Source organism: Primulina tabacum, chromosome 3, assembly GCF_025594145.1.
Source record: "Primulina tabacum isolate GXHZ01 chromosome 3, ASM2559414v2, whole genome shotgun sequence".
Taxonomy (NCBI): Eukaryota; Viridiplantae; Streptophyta; class Magnoliopsida; order Lamiales; family Gesneriaceae; genus Primulina; species Primulina tabacum.
In genome coordinates, this window is record NC_134552.1 from 28,071,410 (window position 1) to 28,093,522 (window position 22,113).

Sequence of the window (22,113 nt, forward strand, 5' to 3'; positions counted from 1 at the left end):
GGCGGATGGCTACCCTTAGCAACAGACACTGCTAAATATGCAACGTCCATTGGATTTTGCAGCATCCACTGTACTGGATGGCAGACACTTCACTTTTTGCAGAGTCTGCCTTCGTTTGTAGAATTTTGCAAAACTCCACCGTATGCTTTTTTTTTTTTTTAAAAAAAATCCCTCGGAGGATTGAGAATTTTTAACTCATCCACACATGGGCTCATATTGGGTCATCTTTCGTTATGCCCCCTTTTCTTGTTTAAAAAATATAGTGGGCCTAAGTTTGTGATAGACACTATTTACAAACAATTATTGGGTGTCCTTTCTTATTTTAGGAACCATTTAGTGGAGGGGTAATTAAAAGTTTGCAAATCCTTATTTCACCCAATCCCCACATAAATGTTTTTATTTAATATTTATTATAAATCAAAAGAAAGTAATTTTTTTAGTTTTGTGAGGGGTATGTTAGACCTCGTTCGAAACTTATGACATTAGTGCCGGCTATGGCTATATTATGAATCATCGACAAATAAAGTATTTTAATTACCCAAATGATAGGAGGTTATTTTAATTCAGCTTAAGCTATTAAATTCCACCATATCTTTGTTTACATCATGACCTTTAGGTTGTATTTGAATTTTAGGTTGTATTTGAATGATGTATTTGAATTTTAGGTTGTATTTGAATGATGTATTTGAATTTAAAGATTTTAATTTCGTAATAACTGATCCATTAGTTTGTTTGAATAAATTCATTTGAGAATAAATTTCAAATTTCAACTAGTTATATTTTTTGAGTCATTATGGTAGATTTCAAATCCATATTAATATGAAAGTATTTCAAATCTTTCTTTTAAATACTCACTCAAATCCAAATCTTTCAATGCAAACTCAAACTTAATAATAAGTTTCATCAATATTGATCTCCAGATTTATTTAAATAATTTAAGAAGCTTTGTTAAAGTGGCCAAGTTTCACCGTTTTAGTTTAGCATTATTCCATTTTTGCGGGCCGTTTGGGAATGGAGATGGGTCAATTTTGGGCCCAATCAGTTTGCTCTTATCTGAAAGCTCAATTAAGTTTCATTAATTTTTCTTCTCAAATTTCCGTTACCATCTGTCCATCTCCATGTGAAGGTCGCCATCGCCGCCGCCGGCGGAGACTCGCTAATGATATCTAGCAAATCTCTCTTCAGGTATTACTCCAGAATATTCAGTCCATTCAAAGTTACGAATTAGTTCATGCCAACAAATTTCGATCCAATTTTGGTTTTCAGAATTAATGTTTTAGCTTGGAGAGCAACTAATGCATGTGTTCAATCACAGCCCACACAGTGCCTTCAGGTTTAGAATTTGGATTTTGGAATGTGATTTTTCATATCTACGTTCGTTCAAATTAAGTTGGACGGGAGAGTTTAATCAGATTATTGTTCAAGTTATCTCGCAGAAATGTTATTTTCGCCATGATTTGAGCTATGAATTGACAGTGGATGTTAAGAAGGGGAAGCTAGAAGATACGGACAGGGGGAAACGTAAACCGGTGAAGCAGACATGGAGAGCTGTGTCTACTCAATCAAGCAGCTTTGGGCGTAAATTTTAATATTTCTGCGTTTTTTGAACAGATTTTAAGTCGTGTCTGGATTAATTAGTACAAGCCCCTCTCTAATGATTGTCATGGCTTTAGGCCAATGAACGATAATGTTTGCCAGTTAATAATTGGATCATGCTTTGAATTGATGTATAGCTAGCTGTTCATGAACTATATGTGTATACATGAATTTGAAATTTTGGTATGATCTTAAGGTAACTTAGAGCTTTAGCATTGCCAGGTAGGTGCCAAACTTAAGAAAGTAGTTTTTTTTAAGAGAAGCTACTTGAACATGGAGATGTTTTATGCGTTGGAGTATCGTTTTCTCGTACTCAAGGCTCAAGGAAGTTTAAAATTTTATTTTTACGTTAAAAAACGTTCCTTGTGTGTTGTATGAAATAAATTATTCATAGGGTGTTTATATGTGATTTACCTTGCGTATAAATCGTCGGCTCCAACTATTTTCGGTTTTTAAGCGGATATAGCCCTTGTTGTATGTCCAACAGATTTTTCTTCTTTGATCGCCTAATCAATTCCATGATAGGAGACTGGGTTACTCGTTTAGATCGGACTAGATATCTATACTATTTAGCGTCAAAAATGGATCGCCTTAATTTTACAAATCCGGCAGCGTTGCGGCGATGTCGGGGTGGCACGGCGGTGGTGGAAGGGTGGCCGAAATTTTCTTGTGAAATTAAAAGGGTGGCCGAAAATTACTTTGTGAGGGATAAGAGGATTTTGTGTGTATTTTTCTTATATGAGTTCCATTGTTATCAACATTTGATAACACATTAATAAAAATATACTAACCTAATTCTACTAGATTTCAAGTCTTAATCCCATTAGGATTCCTTTATATTCATTAATTAAAATTCTCATGTAGCATATATCATGCACAGTCATTTTTTGATATATATATATATTTTAATACATCAATACATACATATATATATGTACAGACATATATGTAAAATTAAATAATCATTATTTAATTTCGTAATTAATTGTTAATTAATTAATCAATTCAAGACCCATCTAGATTATTCCATGAGAACCATGAACATATAGTAATCACCACTACTAACATTATTATTTAATTAGTAAATTTTAAATTTACTAAATAAATAACTGTGAATTCATTATAACTGCTATCGATGACCAGACAACACTGATTTATCGAGGGTACGCGTCTTGTTCATAATGGAAATTAAAAATTTCGAAGATCAAAATTTCCATTAATCCAATTTTTTGGCAGCTGCCAGTGTTGTGAAGTCCTTCACCAAAACAGACAGTACCACTCTCCTCACAAAATTAGCATTCAAGTTAACTTCAATAACTTCTAATAATGTAATCTACTTATAAACTCCTTTAAAAGCTATCCGTTTGATCTCCATCAATCTACAGTCACCAAATTCAACACCTTGAATTTGGTTATCCCGAAAAGAACATATAATCTAATACTTGTATGACCCTCCATGGTTCAAGAATACAGCTAGTCGTGGGTTTACAACTTCATTGTGACTCAGAATAACATTGTTGCAATATTTTGTTACCTGCAAGAGTACGATGTCAAATTTTATTACTCGGTTAAGCACAGATATCATTCTCACATAGAGTGTAATTTAATAATATACTAATTACCGTAATTAGAATAATTACCTTTATTTAGAAGATTAAAGTGAATTTTATGATTAATTATAAACAGAACTAATTCAAGCACATAAACACTTTAAAATCAATGAGAACAAGAATCTAGAGGTGCGGACAGACACTGCTCAAGAAAGGGTCCATATCATATTTTACAAGGGATGCTTACTTATTGATCATATTAGAGCACGTCAGTTCCGGCTTGCTCCGCCCTCTTACTCCTGCCCCACAAGCCGAAAGATCTGTTCCAACGGGGGAGTCAGAGAAAAGCTAAGATGGGAGAAAGAAAAAAAAATGTATTTTGGGGGAAAGTTAAAGCTTGCAGAGTGGGCTTGATGTCACACAGCTGCCCGCCTAGAAGAGCCACTCGCTCCAGTACATTCTGGGTCTCCACAAGAGGTTAGAATTCTCTGCTCTCCGCCTCCCCCCGAATGATCGGTGCGGCGGTTAGGGGAATAGAACAGGAACGGCTGAGTATTCCGAAGGAGGCTGGGTCTTTCTTTTGGTTCCAAAGGTCAAACAATCAGCCGCAGTACCTCGACGACAAAATGGATATCAAAGAGTGAAAATCGAACTCTCCTTGAGTGGAAGTTGGATGTTTATCAGGCGACAAACCTTCCCCCATTTTCGGGAAGTAGGGGGATTTCTCAAGAAAAAGTAAATAACAACGATTCCCCTTCTCTGTCCTATCTTTTATCTCCATTCCACAGCTAAACGATTCTTAGCCTCCTAAGCAGAATCGGAAAGAGCCGAGGGGGAGGGGGGGGGGGGGGGGCACTTGAGTCATGACACAGTATCTTGATCCTCTATCCCCGACCAATGAAGAATCTATAGTGCCTCTGCTTATTATTGACATTTATTTTCATAAATTCAACCCGTTTACTACCCAAGACTTCTCAAATATTCCTACTCTCTTTCCCAAGTGACACATAGGAATTAATTATTTAATATTGATTTCAATATCTCTATTAAAATGCAAACATTAAATAATTTCAATACTACAATAATTCTTTTAATGAGTTTGGTGGAATCATAGGCTCGAACTCTATAAACACGAACGATAATTTTCCTATGGTCCTACTTGAATCCTTTCTCTCGAGTGATAGATCTCAAATAAATATGACAGTCCAATTATTTATCAAGTAATTGAAAGCATTAAAATCCGAAAAATATAAAAAAGCAAGAAAGAAATTCACATATATAAATCAACAATTCATAAACATAGATTCGACCAAGCTACGTCGTGCTCTAGATTAAATAAATTAGTTCATGAAGGAAAAACGATAAAACAAATTCATGTTTTTCAACATCGCTAAATAACTAAGCGATTGTAATTAGAAGAGAAAAGAACACTCAAATCCAAATATGGGACTCTATCCCCGGATGATGCGATCTTCGTCTTCGAGTTTTTTCCTGTCCCTTTTGTTTCATGCCTTACACTCTCCTCCTCTCTCAGCTTTTCGTGTGTGTCCTTTTCTTTTCTTTTTCTTCCTCCCCACATTTCCTAGGGTTTCCGTCCTTTTATAAATGCGATGTACTCTGAAATTTTGTCCTGTATTGACATTCAAAACAATCCAAAAAACGCATAATTCCGTTTCGACGCTGGCAAAATTCATGCCTATTCATTGGGTGATTTAAGTGCAAAACTTTGCCCTTATCAAATTCTCCCACACTTAAAGTTTGCTAGTCCTGAGCAAAACAATAAAAATTAGAATTCAATATTGTCCAAGGAATATAAAAAACCGCAGCTCAACTTGTGGAATGAAGTAATCATCCTGGCGTCAAAGGTCACATGTCCACCATCTTCCATTCAGATGCATGTGCCTGTTGCTTAACAGTTCACGTGTATGTGTTAATCGTCAATCTCATCTACCTAACCCAACATAGTGATAGATTCATGCCGCTCGTATAACCTCATATATTGATAGAATTTTCATTTCGAGTTTCAAACTATCATCAATGTTGTAAACGGCGGGAGGCGGTGGCGGGGCGGTCGGTGACCTCCTACTGCCTCGGCCGCCTAGGCGGTTGAATTTTTTAAGTTATTTTTTTATAGATAATCATATATAATCATGCAATATAATCACAAATAGTCATCATTTTTTTATGTAAGATGTGTAATTAAATAATTTTTAAACATAAAGAACTTTCATACAATATAATATAATCTAAATAATGTGCAAATAAATATATGAACTCCTCTTCGGATGCTTTAGGACATGCTTCAACTTGTTCTTCAATACCTGCAATAATGATGTTTCATCCTATAAACTCCTTCTTTAATAAGCGTCTTACACGACTTGCATGTTATCCAATCCCTTTCCTTTTTATTATACAACACCCCATATTCCCAAACAATATCATTAGACTTTGGCTTAAATTCCAACTCTGATTGTTTATCATTTTCCGCAATGAACAATAAATCAATAATAATAGGAAAAAAACAAATTTGATTTTTGAAATCATAAAATCTGAAAATAATAAAGTGAGGTTTAGTGATTGACAGTGAGAAGAAGTGAGACCCAAAAGTTAAAAAAAAAGTGAGGTGTGATTTAAATGACTAGGATTTTGAGTTTTAAAATTAGTTGACTTTGAATAGGTTTTTAAAATTTGTTGTCTACTTAAAAATGTTGACTGCCTCACCTAGACATGCTCGCCGCCTGGCCCGCCTGCCAACCGCCCTCGACCGCCTGCCCACCGCCGTATAGCTTGGACCACCTAAAACAGTCGCCTCATGCATAGGCGGGGCGGTCGAACACCGACTATGCGGCCGCCTACTGCTTAGGCACCGACTAGGCGGCCCCCTCGACCGCCATTTAAAACATTGACTATCATCCATTTCACAAACATCAACTCACTTAGATCACCAGGACTTTTGGGTTAACATTTGGTTCAAAAGTTAGTCAAGAGAATCATGCAAAGGTGTAACGTGATGTCATGCGATATGCATGTGTAAATGTTCAAATTTCATACATGTTGACGATGCCTATGAATTGCCCATAGGCTTAACTTTAAAGACTCTTCTCCACTAGTATATTAGATACGTGTTATATCGTTAGACTATGGTTCGCGGTGTCAATAAAGGTATGAAAATCAAAGATGAGAGAAAATAAACGAATTAAAAATTTTTTTGCCCCCTTTTTTTTTTCAACACGCTCCTCGCTCTTTCATATTCCACATTTACTTGATTTCATCATCATCAATAATTCCAAGTATCTTTATCATATTTTGTTTACCACCTCCACACCATACACATTCTTCCTTTTTATTCATATTCATAAATTTTTTTTATATACACCCTTCTTTTTTCATTTTTTTCTTTCAAATCAACTCCTTCAATAATCTTCGTTTATTAACACATGGGAGTTTTTGAATTTAAACAGCGCTAATGGGATTTATCTCAGATTCAGGTTGAAACTAGTGTATAGGCTCAAGACTTTGGTAATTAGTGTGGGATTAAGAAATAATATACGAATGGGGCTGTTTTGTGCATCGGCACACACCAATCGATTTTTCAATAAGCTGAAAATGTGACACTAAGGATTAATATGATGTATTGGTAGGCTCGAAAGGTTCAAACGATTTAAAAATCTCCTAAATTATCCCTAAGTCACATAGCATTCGTATTTCGCCTTGAAAGTGTTAAACCAAGTTCTAGACTGCATCCTGTTCACAAATCAACTTGTACAAACTGACCATGTGCATTAGAATAATAATATGACGGTGTAAAATAAATTCTAGAATGCACATCTCATTTCTGTTGGGCTTAACAGGCTTCAAGTGATCGTATAACAATGTAAACAGAACCACACAAATTCAACAACTGCCTAGATCACTTTTGCGTTTGCGACATTTATTTCAATATCAAATAGAGATTACACTAAGTTTCAAAACTATGTCCTCTATTCAGCAATATCAAGCATGCAATGGATGTTCTCTCCTTATCAGGTCTATCAATGATCATGACGATGGTGCATAACTTGTTGTGGACCCTTAAGCAATTGTACACATGCATCGTGCCTCCCGATTTGGGGCCAATTCTCATCATCGGCCAATGTATTCTTTCTTTCACACCGGACACTGATAGTATTTATCAACTTTTGTTTTTGTTTTTGTTTTTTCAATATAAATTTAGATTTCCAATATAGACAGTACTCTCAACTGGTTAACTTACAATATGCATTGTCCTCAATGTGTAGATCAAAAGAATGTGGCAACACATACCTCACATACGAGTGTTAGAACTCGTTGCCCCAATCGTTATCCGCGTCATCTTCATCCTCCTCGTCCATGGGCTGAGGTGGTGGGATGTCCTGTGGTGGGTACTGTGGTGGCCAAGCTGGTGGTGGTGGGAAAGCCGCATCCTCAAGCCCAATTGATGGAAAATGCTGTGCTAGCACCGGCTTAAAGTCAATCATATAAGACATGAAAGTATTCATCGTGTGTCGGTGCTCTGCCATCTCTTGGCGCTGAGTTCGCATATCCTGCTCCATTCTGAATATTCAGTCTCCCAGACTCATCCTGTTGATCGGTAGTGGTGGTGGTTCTCGGCGGTTTCTGGCTTGTTGATTATAGACTGCCCTGTCGGCATGTATCTCGATTTTTTTTGCCCCATGCCCGGGGTTTCCAGTGAAAACAATGATTGGTGCCTTGGCCTTTAAAACTTGTTCATCCGTTCCCCATGTCACACCGGCTTGATGATGTAAGTCAGTGATAATACGTGGACAGGGGAGACCAACAGTTACAAACCCTGCGCCCGCACACATGATGGACCCATGAATTATCTTTCTTAAGTCCACCGTCTTTCCTGTCATGATAGCGTAGACCAATGCCACCTTATCCTTTGTAACCTCAGTTTGGTGGGTCGAGGGCATGATTCTTGCTAAAATGAAAAAGCCCAACTTTTTGGATCACCGAGCAGTTCGGATTTCTTTAATGTGACCGGGGCAACTTGGCTTATTCTCCATTCCGCACCATCAACGCACATGTCCCTGATCATGACACCGTAATCTACTGTGCCGGCCATGTATGTTGTGTACTCGTCGTGGTTGAAGCCTCGTAGATTATAGATCGAATTGATGGTGTCTGAGTCAAATGACACCAATTTTCCTCGCACCAACAGCTTATAGCCCTCATGCCTTACTCGCAAATTGACATAAAATTCTCGCACTGCTGGGATGACAGCGTCTGGCGGTGATTGGGCCAGGTCCAACCATCCCTTATGCACGATCTCTTGCACTATCACTAAGTCGGGAGTGGACAAATCTATCCCTCTTTCTTTTATAATTGACCGAGTCAGAGTATTCTCGTAGATACCAAGTGCTTCTTCATTCCAAAATTTATTTGTATCATAGGAGTGAGATGAGGAAACACTGCTCTCCGATTTCTTTCTTCAAGGCATGGTATTCAACAATAATTCATCACGCCGAATTAAAAATCAAATCTAGAAATCAACGTCCTCCCAAATCACAAGATAGTCGTAACTATCACAAACAACGTCAAGTAGAAGATGTTGTCAACTTAGAGGAAGCGTTTGAATGGAGAGGCCACAGTAGATCTGAGAGGAGGGTCGCCGGAGCAGAGTTGAGATAGACTGGGGTAGATGGGGCACGGAACGGAGCGCCGATGGGCTTGCGGGCAACGATGATATGGTAGACGTGGTGTAGCCTCTAGTGATAGGGAGGAGGAGGAAGGTGAATGGATATAGAAGGAGGATTTTTTGTTGTTGTGAAGAGTAGCGCAGATCTGGGACTTGTAAAGACTCAGCGCGCGCGGCTGTGCTAGATGTGGCACAGGGGTGCGCGCGCCTCTTTGTAATTCTGTGCGGACACAGCGCGTGCGGCTGCATGGGATGCGGTGCAGGTGCGCGTGCCTCTCTAGAAATCTAGACTGACCCAGCGTTCGCGGCTGCGCGAGAAGTGGCGTACGTGCACGCGACTCTCTGTAATTGTTATTTTTTTTCAAAATTCAATGGGTTGCCTCTCATACGTCGGTTATTTTATACTCGTCAGCCAGACTACTCTCTTCTTTCAAGTGGATTCTGCAAGTGGGATATTGTTCATGTTCTGCACTTCGCTTCCAAAGTAATGCTTCACACGTTGGCCATTTACTTTAAAATTTCTTCCATCACTGCATTTGAGCTCGATTGCTCCATATGGTTGCACTGCGTCTACTGTAAAAGATCCTGACCATATCGATTTCAACTTACCCGGGAACAATCTGAGGCGGGAATTGAATAACAATACTAGTTGTCCCGGCTCAAAATCACTTCTCAAAGTATGCTTGTGATGCCATTTCTTTGTCTTCTCCTGGTAGATCTTTGCATTTTCATATCCATCATTTCTAAATTCCTCCATTTCACCAGTTGTAACAATCATTGTTCACCTACCCGCCTTCATATCAAAATTTAATTTTTTGACGGCCAAAAGGCTCGATGCTCCAACTCTAGTGGCAGATGACACGCCTTACCAAATACTTACCGATATGGGGACAATCTCTATTAGGTGTCTTGTATGCTGTCCTATAGGCCCATAGCGAATTATCCATTTTGATTGCCCAATCCTTTCGGTTTGTTTTCACAATTTTCTCCTGTATTTGCTTGATCTCCCGGTTGGATACCTCTGCCTGCCTATTTGTTTGTGGATGGTATGCAAGTGTCATCTTGTGCTTCACGTTATATTTGTTCAGGAGTGCTTTAAATGTTTTATTATAGAAATGTGTACTTTCATCACTTAAGACTGCTCTAGGTGTTCCAAATCTATTGAAGATATTCCGGTGAATTAACTTACAAACAACTCGAGCATCATTAGTATTGGTGGCAATTGCTTCCACCAATTTCGAAACATAGTCGACAATAAGCAGGATATAAGAATTTCGAAAGGAGGTCGGGAATGGTCCCACGAAGTCTTCTCCAAACATCAAAGAGTTTGATTTCCAACAATTGGTCAATGGCAACTCATGACGCCTAGAAATGTTACCAACCTTTTGGCATCTATCGCATGAATTTACTAAGGTATAACTGTCCTTAAATAAACTTGGCCAATAAAAACCGGACTTTAATACCTTTGCTACTGTTTTTGATGCTCCAAAGTGGCCTCCGTAGGGTGCAGAGTGACACTGCTCGAGGATTTCACATGATTCATCTTCCGCCACACATCTTCTGATGAATTGGTCAGCACATCTTTTGAATACCAAAGGTTCATCCCACAGATAAAATTTAATATTATAAAGAAACTTTTTCTTTTGGTGATAGTTCAAGTTTGGTGGCAAAACACCACAAGATAAAAAGTTTGCAATATCTACAAACCATGGCAGTTTAGATTTTACCTCAAATAGTTGGTCGTCAGGAAACTTCTCCTTGATGTGTGCATCTTTTTTTTTGTCTTCTAACTCCAGCCTCGACAGATGATTAGCCATCTGATTTTCACACCCCTTCTTGTCCTTGACCTCAAAGTCAAACTCTTGTAGTAGTAGTATAAAGTTATGCAACACTTGGGCTTCGAGTGGATTTTCCCAGCCAGATCGAAAGGCATGTTTGTCATGGAGCAGGGATTTCTCAATGGGAAGGGCCTTAGGAAATTTTGGTTCATCATTGTTCATTGTATTTTTTGGTCGACATGGATGGAGCGCAATAACATAATTTTCATCGACAAAGAAGACTCGTGGGAGGAATTATGGGAAAAGATCTGATTATGAGTAGCGAGATGGACAATAAACATACCACAATTTCAGCATTTGCTCTTATCGGACCTAGTTAGGGATTGACATTTTATTTGTCACTGAAGAGTTTGTAGTTTTTTAATTGCTGCGATGGTTTGTGGGTCGGTCATCCACTAGCTTTGTAATCCTAATTATTATTATAATAAAATGATAGTTTCCGATCAAAAAAAAATATTGCTGCATGGTATGTATACACGATTACTTTAGTGCCAATAAGGTATGGTCTGAATTTGTCGAACACATAAACCATTGCAAGCATCTCCTTCTCAGTAGTGGTGTAATTCTGTTGTGACGCATCCATAGTGTGACTCGCATAATAGATTGCTCTGAACATCTTATCTTTATTTTCTCTTAAAACCGCTCCCGCAGCAAGGTCACTGGCATCACACATCAGTTCGAAGGGTTCTTTCCAATTAGGTATTGTCGTAACGGGTGCAGAAATCAGTGCTTCCTTGATTCTGTCAAAAGCCTGCAAGTAGTCATCATCAAAATTATAGATTAACTCTTTTTCTAGCAAATTGTATAATGGTTTCGTAATTTTCGAAAAATCTTTAATGAATCTACGGTTAAACCCGACATGTCCTAGAAAACTCCTTATTCCATTTACATTCTTCGGTGGTGGGAGTTTTTCAATAGCGACCACTTTGGATCTATCAACTTCCAATCCCTGTGATGACACTTTATGACCGAGTACAATACCTTCTTGAACCATAAAGTGACGTTTTTCCCATTTGAGAACTAGGTTCTTTTCCTCACATCTGATCTATGCAAAACAAGGGACATATTATGCAGACAATGATCGAAAGATAATCCAAATATCAAAAATTCATACATAAAAACTTCCATAATTTCTTCCACCATATCAGCAAAGATGACCATCTTGCACCTCTGGAACGTAGCAGGTGCATTGCAGAGCCCAAAGGGCATCCTCCTAAAGGCGAAGGTTCTATAAGGACAAGTGAAAGTAGTTTTCTCTTGATTCTCCGGTGCAATTTCTATCTGATTATATCCTGAATAGCCATTTAAAAAACAACAGTGATGATATCCCATAGGTCTATCAAACATTTGATCAATAAAAGAGAGTTATAAATGATCTTTACGGAGTGGCTTTATTTAACTTCCTGTAATCTATACATACACGCCAACCAGTGACAATCTGAGTAGAAATTAACTCATTATCTTCATTCTGGTTTGACCATTCAAACCATTATAAAATAGCTCGATCTGCACCCAATCTTTGAAGCATGATTTGGGCATCTGCTTAGTAATTCCTTATAGCTCTTCCAGGCTTCATAGAGTTGTTCTAATTCGTTCTGCCAGAAGGTGCTGATCTCAACCTTCAATTGAGCGGATTTGGAAGGTGGAAAATATTTTGCAAGAAATTTTGTTGTCAATTCGTGCCATGTGGTGATGCTTCCCAAAGGTAGCGATTGAAGCCAACCTCTTGCTTGGTCCCTTAGAGAAAATGGAAACAAACACAGTCTAATAATATCATTAGAAACATTATTAATTTTTACCATGTCCGTAATCTCCAAAAATGTCCGTAAATGAAGACGTGGTTTAATAATATATTAAATTCTGTAATTAGAATAGTCAACCTTTGTTTAGAGAATTAAAGTGAATTTTATGTTCATTTCTAAACTGAACTAATTCAAGCACACAAACGCTTTAAAATCAATGAGAACAAGAATCTAGAGGTGCGATTTCACTTGGTTTTCACTATATTAAATTATCATTGACATTTATATTCATAAATTCAACCCGTTTACTACCCAAGAATTCTCAAGTATTCCTACTCTCTTTCCCAAGTGACACGTAGGAGTTAATTATCTAATATCGATTTCAATATCGCTATTAAAATGCAAACAGTAAATAATTTCAATAGTACAGTAATTCTTTTAATGGGTTCGGTGGAATTATAGGCCTTCCGAACTATATAAACACGAACGATATATTTTCCTATTGGCCTACTTGAATGCCCTCTCAAGAGTGATAGATCTCAAATAAATATTACGGTCCAATTATTGATCAAGTAATTGAATGCGATAAAATCCGGAAAATATAAATAAAGCAAGAAAGAAATTTGCATATATAGAGCAACAATTCATAAACGTAGATTTGACCAACCTACGTCGTTCTCGAGATTAAAGAAATTACTTCATGAAGGAAAATCGATAAAACAAATTCATGTTTTTCGATCGCATAATAACTATAAGATTGTGATGAGAACATATAAGAACACTCGAATCCAAATATGCGATTCCGTCCCCGGATGATACGGTCTTCGTCTTCGAGTTTCTTCCCGTCTCTTTTGCTTCACGTCTTACGCTCTCTTCCTCTCTCAGCTTTTCGTGTGTTCTTTTCTTTTCTTTTTCTAGCTCCCCATTTTTCCTAGGGTTTCCGTCCTTTTATAAATGCGATGTACTCTGAAATTCTGTCTCTGCATGCATCATGCGCGCGGTGAGCGGGACGTGGCGCAGCTGCGCGCCTGCCTCTGTAATTTTCGTGTAATCCTGCGTGCGTGGCTGCACGAGATGTGGCGCAGGTGCGCGCGCAGTTCTGTCTCCCTTGGCACGCTGCTGCGCATGTTTCCTGAGCTAGGGCGCGGTTGTTGCTGCCCTGTACATCATTTGGTCCCGATATACGTATATTGCCTAGGTTTCTGTATTGACATTCAAAACAACCCAAAAAACGAATAATTCCGTTCAACACTAGAATAATTCATGCCTATTCATTGGGTGATTTAAGTGTAAAAATTTGCCTTATCAAACATTTATTTTTATCTGGGCTTACCATAATTAGCTCCATTTTTTTCATCAACCCTTTGATCAATAATGTCAGAACTCAAGTCTGATTGCACCCATAAGATCATGGTAAGAGCATCTAGTTGCGTCGCCCCATGACCCCCTAGGTATCACTGATAGTACCTGCAATAACATTAAGTTATGCTTAGCTTACAGCACGATCCCTTCAACTCATATATCCCGATCGAATCTGCAAGAACTGGTATATCGAGAGTTGCAAATGAATTCGATAACTATGTGATATATTTTTGAGTAATAATAGTGACATCAGATGTGCAACTTGATAACTTTCCCTAAAGCACATATCTTACTATGGTCAAAGATTCATTGTATTATTAACTCATCAGATTACATATGATATCTTCACCCTTAGGCAAACGGTGAATCTCTGATTACAATGCATCGACTCCTTCGTATTTCAAAATTACATCCAACCTCGCCCCTGATGATTCTCAATGGAGTCGCTAAACGAGTCAAACATTATGATATACAACCATAACCGTAGACTTTTTCACTCGATAATTGATAACCACTTGGAAAATCCGAGGAAGGGTTGTTCAGCATCATTAAATGATCACTAATCTGTAAGAACGGACATCTCCATGTCCTTATCAATGAAACATGACGTTTATATTACTGATGTTAGTCTCAAGATTAAGCGACCTTTATCCTTACTTTAGGCGGTTGAATCGACTAGGAATCTAATTAGAATATAGGGTATGCTTTTTAATGAGTTTCATGATCTTACGTTGCGAGACTGACCTCATGATACCTATTTTATATTCAAGGACTTTTTCTATGCAACTTGCATGAGTATACAGATAAAATAAATGTCATAATTGGATAAAACCGTAAAATATTAAATATTATTTTACATAAGAGTCAATAACTCCCAAGCCACAAGTTGGCTCGCCCTACTCTAACATTCTGATCATCATTTATTTTTATGATTATGTTATACCTTATTTTTTCTTGTCTTCTGATATGTTGTAAGATCATTAGCATCTTTCTTAGTACTGTACTTTATAGCAGCTTTCAACATAATTGTATTTGTGATTACTGTGTTTTGATTTTTTGGACTTATTAACATATCAATTTGTTAATGTCCTTTCTCTGCTTCCGCTCGTAAATATATGTGAATTTAAAGGAGGAGAATATAAAACTATATTTGGAGTTTTTTAAGTGTAATTCACTTGTTAGTCAAGTGATAAAGATATCGTACTCCTTTCAATATATGCAGTGTATTCCATGAAGAATGTGACAATTGACAGTGGAAGTGTACATGTTTCAGGTGATGGTGAAAAGGGTGAATTGCAAAGTCTATTAGGAAACATATATCATGAAACATCTTCAACTAATTTGACTGCTAAATGTGAAAATACCAATCCTGATGATGTGAATGAGCCTGTTCATCGAGATACCTGTTTTAGTTTAGAAGATGTTAATGAAGATATATCCTTAGATGGAAAATTGATGACTTTGGAGAAGCATTCAATGTCCATGAATGTGAGTTTTCTTGTCCCACTGTTTTCATGAAGAGTATTCTAACATGTCCCTTCTTTGGTGAACTTAGTCATTGGTTTTTTTTTTTTTTGGTGTTTTCAAAACTAGAAGGTTTAAGCCAAGTTGTTAAGCCACACATTTTTCATAGCTAACTAGATGTGATACACAGATTGGATGCATTGCTTTTTTCCTAGAAATAGAACTCCAGTCAATGCAAAGTTTATACGATGCTTTTCTTAAATCTTTATTTAGTTTCTTTGTTTCCATGAACTGATGCAAATTTTAATCTCTTCTTGTCTGTGTTTGCAGGTAGGGCAGTCCTTGATGCGATTCATTGTATGGAAAGGGTATGTCCATTTATAAGTACTGTATTATTGGTGGAAAGTTGTAATCTCTATTATAACATTTTGATCAGAAGAGGCACTCAAAATGAGATTGAGGAGGAGACTGGAGTCAAAATTATATTACCATCATCTAGAAAGGAGGAGTCTATAAGTGAGTTCTTGTTCTGGAGCCCGGGACAAATTATGTTTGCATGCATTTATTTAGTCGCAGTTTAAACTTTACGAGTTAATAATTTTATAATTTTTTGATAGGTCATTCTAAATTGTATAATTTAAAGGTTTCTTTATTTTAGTTATATTTCCGCTTTGAATATGAATAAGGACAACATAAGAAATTATAGTTTTGATCGTGGTATTTTTTTTTCAGTCTAATTCTCTTGGGTTACTGCTTGATAGTAACTAAGAAACGACAATCTTGAAACTCTATTCTTTTTTGATAATTTATTTTGGAAGAAATATACCCTGAAAACCTTTAAGCTTCAAAGAACGAGAAAAAAATTTCGGTGTTATGGTTGATAATAGACAACCTTGTTTTATTTTCCTCTGTCTATATTACGAAACCGTCCAATGCTAATAATTTTTGGTGAGGTTTGCCTTGTTAAAACTGTATCAATAGTCAATTCCATCTTTGATGCTCAATACTTTTATTCTTGTAGCCAACGTTCCGCCTCGTCCTGACGTGTTCCTCTTTTGGTTTTGTGTTTGAAATATTGTTCAGTAACTGGATGTTGACAGACATGAGTAACCATGCTGTACAATTCATCTGTTAACTTGTTTGATTAGTTATCTTTTATTGCAGTCATCGAAGGCAACTCTGTTGAAAGTGTTACTAAGGCCTCTGAGAAATTACAAATAATTATTGATAAGGTTTTGATGTCATAACTCTTATTCTTTTTTGCTTTATTAGCTTTGTTTTCCTTGGCCAAAGGTATCCTATTTAACCATGTCATTGTTTATGGATTCATTATCTTCCAGAACTACCCTTGTCTGGCCCCCAGCGATCCACACAAAATTTTATGCCTATAAAGATGGCTTTGCATAAACTGGACTAACTTTGATTTTATATCATGAAGGAGTTTTATGATGATGTGCTGACTTCAATGTACATTTTCTTAATCAGCAAATAAAATATATTACCCAATCAAACGAATACAAATACTCTGAGCAGATCCAGGCGAAATACAATCATACATTGTACAAATGCACAAACACTCTGGCAACACCCACACACAGGATGCATTTAAACATAAAGTTACTTTTATGATCAGCTACGACATCTTTGTACTCAGTCAAATTTTAAACACCATATTTTCAACCGACTCTCGCCCATCATGTTAAACCTTTGGGCATGTATGTTGTCTTACTGTGTTATTGGCACACTTAGTTTCTGTAGAGGAAGTAAAATTATTTCGAACTGAATGTCTTTCAAATGATGCGTAATATATCTTGTCCCTGACTTAACATTGACAGAAGCAAGGTTTCTCAATTATCAATCCAGCTACTGGCTTTAAATATAAGAAAATGTTCACTATTTTTCAAGATATGTTTTTTTTTCGAGGTAGAAATTTATTTTGACAAAGCACAACAGTTCTATCAAGAAAAGCTTTAAGCATCTGCATCTCGATGGAAAATGTTTATTAAAGGAAACGGACACCATAATTTTCTATCTCAGAATCTGATGGTTCACTGAAGCTCGTTACTTGAAGAAATTTGCTTTTGTGTAACATTTGATGAGCTATATTAATGTATTGAACAGGCAGTTAATAGTCGAGCTCTCGATTATTCTCACTTTGTTTCGCTTCCTTTGGCTATTCATCCTGGATTAGTGGATAAACTCATCAATTTTCAGAACACAATACGACAAATTATGGCATGTGATAATGGAGAGAACCTTGACAGTGATACGAGTGGAGATAACGAATATATGGCAGCGATAGACAAACAATCAATGAAAGCACCAAAATTTGATGTTGTGGGGAATGCTGAAAAAGGCGATGCTTATGTTGACGTAAATGTAAATGTGATCAACACTCCACAAAAGCATCTGTAGTCACTGTTGAACTCAAAGATAGAGATGCTGATGCACTAGTCAAAGTGAACGTAGTCAATATCCCTCTTGTAAGTTATGATCCGAAAAAGTCAAAAACCCCTATCTCAAAGTTCAGCTCTTTTCAATTAAGGGGTAAGCTAATCATTGTTTTAATCACCTTTTTTGTTTATAACTCTTCTCTCTGTTTCCCTGCTCCTCTCCCTTCAATAAGGATAAAATTATACCTCTCTTGATTGAAACTTTCTCTTCACTCCCTTGAGGTTTAGGCTGCTTAGGATATCGTTTAACTTTCAAAACCTACCTGCAGTTAATCTCAGATTCGCTTGCAACTATACTTTTCACCATTCTCTCTGTTAATCTTAATTGGCATGTAATAAGTGCATGTTATGTCTCTCTTTTCGTTTTGGATTGAACCTGTTCTGAATTTGGATTAGTTGATACATAGTTACATATGGAGAACTTTTTATAATGCAACAATAAATGGCTATTGTGACACTTTTTGTAGACATTTTTCATTAAATGTTGTTGTAAATACTTAATAATGATATTTGTAAAAAATTAATAATGTGTAAAATAAAAAACATATTAGATTAGTTTTTCTTACAATTTTTAATTGATTTTCACATTTATTTTATCTATTTTTGTAAAAAATTATTAAAAAACTAAAAAATAAATTTTAATTAAAAAAAAAAAAAAAAGAAAGCAGCAAAACCCATCCCCAATTCATTCCCGTGAAAAAAAAAAGAACTTCCCCAACCCTACTCCCGTTGCTCTCTCCCTCACCACGACGTTTTCCGGCGAGCGCCGCCAGAGAACCGGACAAGAAACGTAGAGTTGAGGAAGTTCTTCCCCAAGCCCCTGCACCTCTTTTCTGTACGGAATCGAGAAGAAATCGAAGTTGTCTGTGCAAGATTAATTTGCCGATTCAGGTGAGATTTGCATTCGATTCTTGGTTGTTTGTGTTGTATTGAGTAAGGATTTGAAGCCTATGTGTTTCACCTATTTTTCAGCCACTTTAGCTCGCTTCGGATGTGATTCTTGGTGAAGATTGATGAACCTTGTTTTCGGACTTTAGTGCTTGCATTTCCTTCTATTTCTTGTTACTTCAAGTGAGGTCCTAGAATGCTGTAAGAATTTTAATAAACCGTCACCAATTCAGTCCCATTCATGGCCTTTTCTTCTTGATGGTCGCGATTTTATTGGAATAGCAGCCACTGGGTCTGGTAAAGTTTTATTGTTAATCTGTATTTGTTTGAGGCATCAGAGTTTACATTGTGCTTTTGTTGTGACACTTTGTCGTTGGTTTTATAAGGTAAAACACTGGCATTTGGAGTTCCTGCTATAGTTAATGTATTAAGCAAACGAAAAAGTAAGATTGCTGTGGAAAGGAATCCACTTTGCCTTGTTCTTTCGCCTACAAGGGAGCTAGCTCAACAAGTAAGTTCTCCCCTATATATAACGGTATTGTAAAAATTTTGTTCTATGTACCAGTGAATATGCAATTCTTTTGGTTGATAAGCAATGATTTGTATTTAGCTTCACTCATTAATAGGTCTTGCTACTACTGTATTAATCTGAGAGAACGGATATTGGCAATGCCAGTTAGAACTTCCGATTTTAATTTAGTCTTTTCCGTGCTGTCCTTATATCGTGGTTATAAGTGCATGTGGAAATGATACGTGTTCTAACTCTTGGATTATGTACCTGTAATCAGGTTTAGGGTTTAATTTAGTTCTGAACGAACTTGAATCTTCTGTGATTTTTGGGAGAACCAAACTTTAAATAGACAGAGCTATTCATGGATTTTGTAGTCCCAGTACAAAATGCAATTTGTGGATGCTGGATGGATTTTGTTTATGCAGGGGAAGGGATAGATTTACTGAAACGTCCTGCCTTTTTTATTGCTTTAAAAGTACTAGAATTTTTTATTTTTTTTTTACACTCAATTTTCGGCCATGTACCTTTCTCACATGAAAATATTTTAATAAATATTTTACCCTTTAAAATTAAACATTAACCAACTAGCATTTTAAAAACCAAGTGCAATAGTGATAAAATGAAATCGTCGCATATTTTACCAAACCTAAAAAGCAATAATTTGAAAAGAATAGCCCATACTAAACCTCTCAAAAATCTCTCAAATGCATAAATAAATAATCTTAAAAATCTTTAATCATAAAGCATGAGTCAAAAGTCATAATGCGGAAAAAGTAGAAGCGCTGGTCCTCGGGTTGTGTGCGCCTTCAGTCCAGTCAAATCACCCGTCAAGTCCTCCCTCAAACTCACCTGCATCCATCACATCTAGTGAGTCTAAAGACTCAACACACCATCATCTTTATAGCAAGTAATACGTAATACAGTCAACATATAACAGTGAAAAATATTTGTACTTAAAATATCGTTTGCATGAAGATGCATAAACTTCAAACATGAACATTTTCGTGAACCTTTTATGATGCATGAACTTTAAATAGGAACATTTTCATAATGATGCGTCAACTTTAAGTATAAACATTTTCATGACATGCATAAATAAACCTTAATCTTTTTCATTTTTCCTCAACATGACATAAAACCTTTAACATGATCATAAACATTTTCCTTTTCCTTTTCCTTTGTTGAATTCAGATCGTTAATTGTGACTTTCCTCAACATGACATGACATGACGATGGATCCATCTACGTGAAACCTCAGTACTGGGCGGCGGGGGACACCAGCAACACTCTCACCGGTCAACTGGGCCCTGGCCTATCATGATCGAATAGAAATACGATCGTCGGGGCTCCCTCTAGGGCCTTCTCCCATAAATGGGCTCCCTCTGGGGCCTTCTCCCCTCACGATATTCCCATTCTTACCTCAAACCTCATAATCTCATATTCGTAATAATGAAAACACGATCGTCGGGCTCCCACTGGGACCATCACCCTCACGACATCGCCATCATTAACGAATTAGTCACAATCACTTCACTTCCTTCAACATTTACATTCTCATCACTTTATAAAAATCATGCATAACATAACATTTTGTTTTTGAAACCAAGCATGCAACATGTCTTTTAAATGTCTTCCTTAAATCATAAAAATCCCTTAGACATTTAAAAATCATAATTTAATCATGAACATTTCATAAATATTTAAAAATAATCATAATATCATAAAAACAGCATTTAGGGCACTGCCATGACCTTTACAAATTTCTGGGTGTAAAAAGATCGTTTTACCCCTAGACTCGACATTTTACGATTTCGACTTTTTCCTTGATTTCATGACTCTAACATGTCCCAAATAATTATTTAAGCCTATATGAATTTTTTCATAATTTTATTTGGCTTAAAACTTAGACTTTTCAATTAATCTTTAAATGTGACGTGTTAATGCGTTTTAATCCCGAATTAAACCAAACCTTAATATAAAATTCTCAAATTAAAAACTTAGACTTATAATAATTATTTAAGCTTAAACCTAATTTTTCATAATTTTATTAAGCTTAAAACTAGGCGTTTAAATTAAACCGTTAATTAGCGTTTCGTGCGGCGATTAAATTTCGAATAAATCCAAAACTCAATATTTTGATCCCAAATTTTAAACATAGCATTTTTAAGATTTATTCTACCCTTCCAATTCATGAGCCACCCCCGTGGACCCTTGGATCAATTTTTCCTTCTTTAATTTTCGTTTTTTGACCCTTCAACGAACGTACCGAGCCATCTCCTAATTCACTCGAGCCACGCCCGAGCCGCCTCGAGCCAAAACCTAGCCAACCCATCTAGGGACCCTACTGTGCAAGCCCAGCCCAAAAACCCCGGCCCTGGCCCGCTCAAACACCTTCTGCCCCTCAACCCAATTACATGCATGTGTACGTGTGATTGTGGCTTTGAACAAAAGAGTTCCTAACTAGTCTAGGACTCCTCCCAACCCTTAACCACCGACCCCTCATGAGCCTAACCCTCTCTGGACCATGCCCAGACAAAGCCCATACCAACCCAGCCACCAGAACTCCAAGCCCAAAGCACCTGAATCAGCTGGAAGCAACCTGCGCGCACACAAGCTGCCCTCAAGGTGCATGCCTCTCTCACGTTTTCTGATGCTATGCCTCTAACCCTCGAGCCAACCCCTGAACCATCCCCTCAAGCACCCTCCTAGGACCCTAAGGACCTAACCTAGCCTAACCCACGAGCCCTGGAACCTGCCTTCCCTCCCCTGCAAGCCGCGCACCCAACTGCACCAACCTGCTCTTGCTCTCGAGTAGGAGTCCTCTTGTTTCAGGACTCCTCCCAGCCCTCAAACTCGAGTCCTAGCTTGGCTAGGACTCTACCCTAGACTCAACCAAGCCCCTGGCCGATGCCCTGGCCCAAGCCAAAGCCAAGCCAACCCCCGGAACAAGGAACCCTATCCCCTAAACCCATGACAGCAAGTTCACGGTTTCTGCATGTTCTTGTTTCTTTTTCTTTCTTTGTTTCAGGCGA

The 22,113-nt window shown here is 37.3% G+C and overlaps 1 protein-coding gene across 4 annotated transcripts; it reads left to right on the forward strand.

Annotated features, from left to right (window-relative positions):
* Positions 1–997: 997 nt before the first annotated feature.
* LOC142541041 (uncharacterized) lies at positions 998–17,957 on the forward strand. Of its 4 annotated transcripts, none has more exons than XM_075647578.1 (8): positions 998–1,185; positions 1,267–1,333; positions 1,426–1,578; positions 14,988–15,253; positions 15,560–15,597; positions 15,666–15,745; positions 16,394–16,461; positions 17,351–17,957. In XM_075647578.1, the coding sequence occupies exons 2-8, from the start codon at positions 1,300–1,302 to the stop codon at positions 17,642–17,644; spliced, it is 933 nt and encodes a 310-aa protein (XP_075503693.1). In that variant the 5' UTR covers positions 998–1,185; positions 1,267–1,299; the 3' UTR covers positions 17,645–17,957. The 4 variants fall into 4 exon arrangements, with proteins under 4 accessions (XP_075503693.1, XP_075503692.1, XP_075503691.1 ...); XM_075647577.1 differs by having other exon boundaries at positions 1,437–1,578; positions 15,669–15,745; XM_075647576.1 differs by having other exon boundaries at positions 1,437–1,578; positions 17,351–17,956.
* The last annotated feature ends 4,156 nt before the right edge of the window (positions 17,958–22,113 follow it).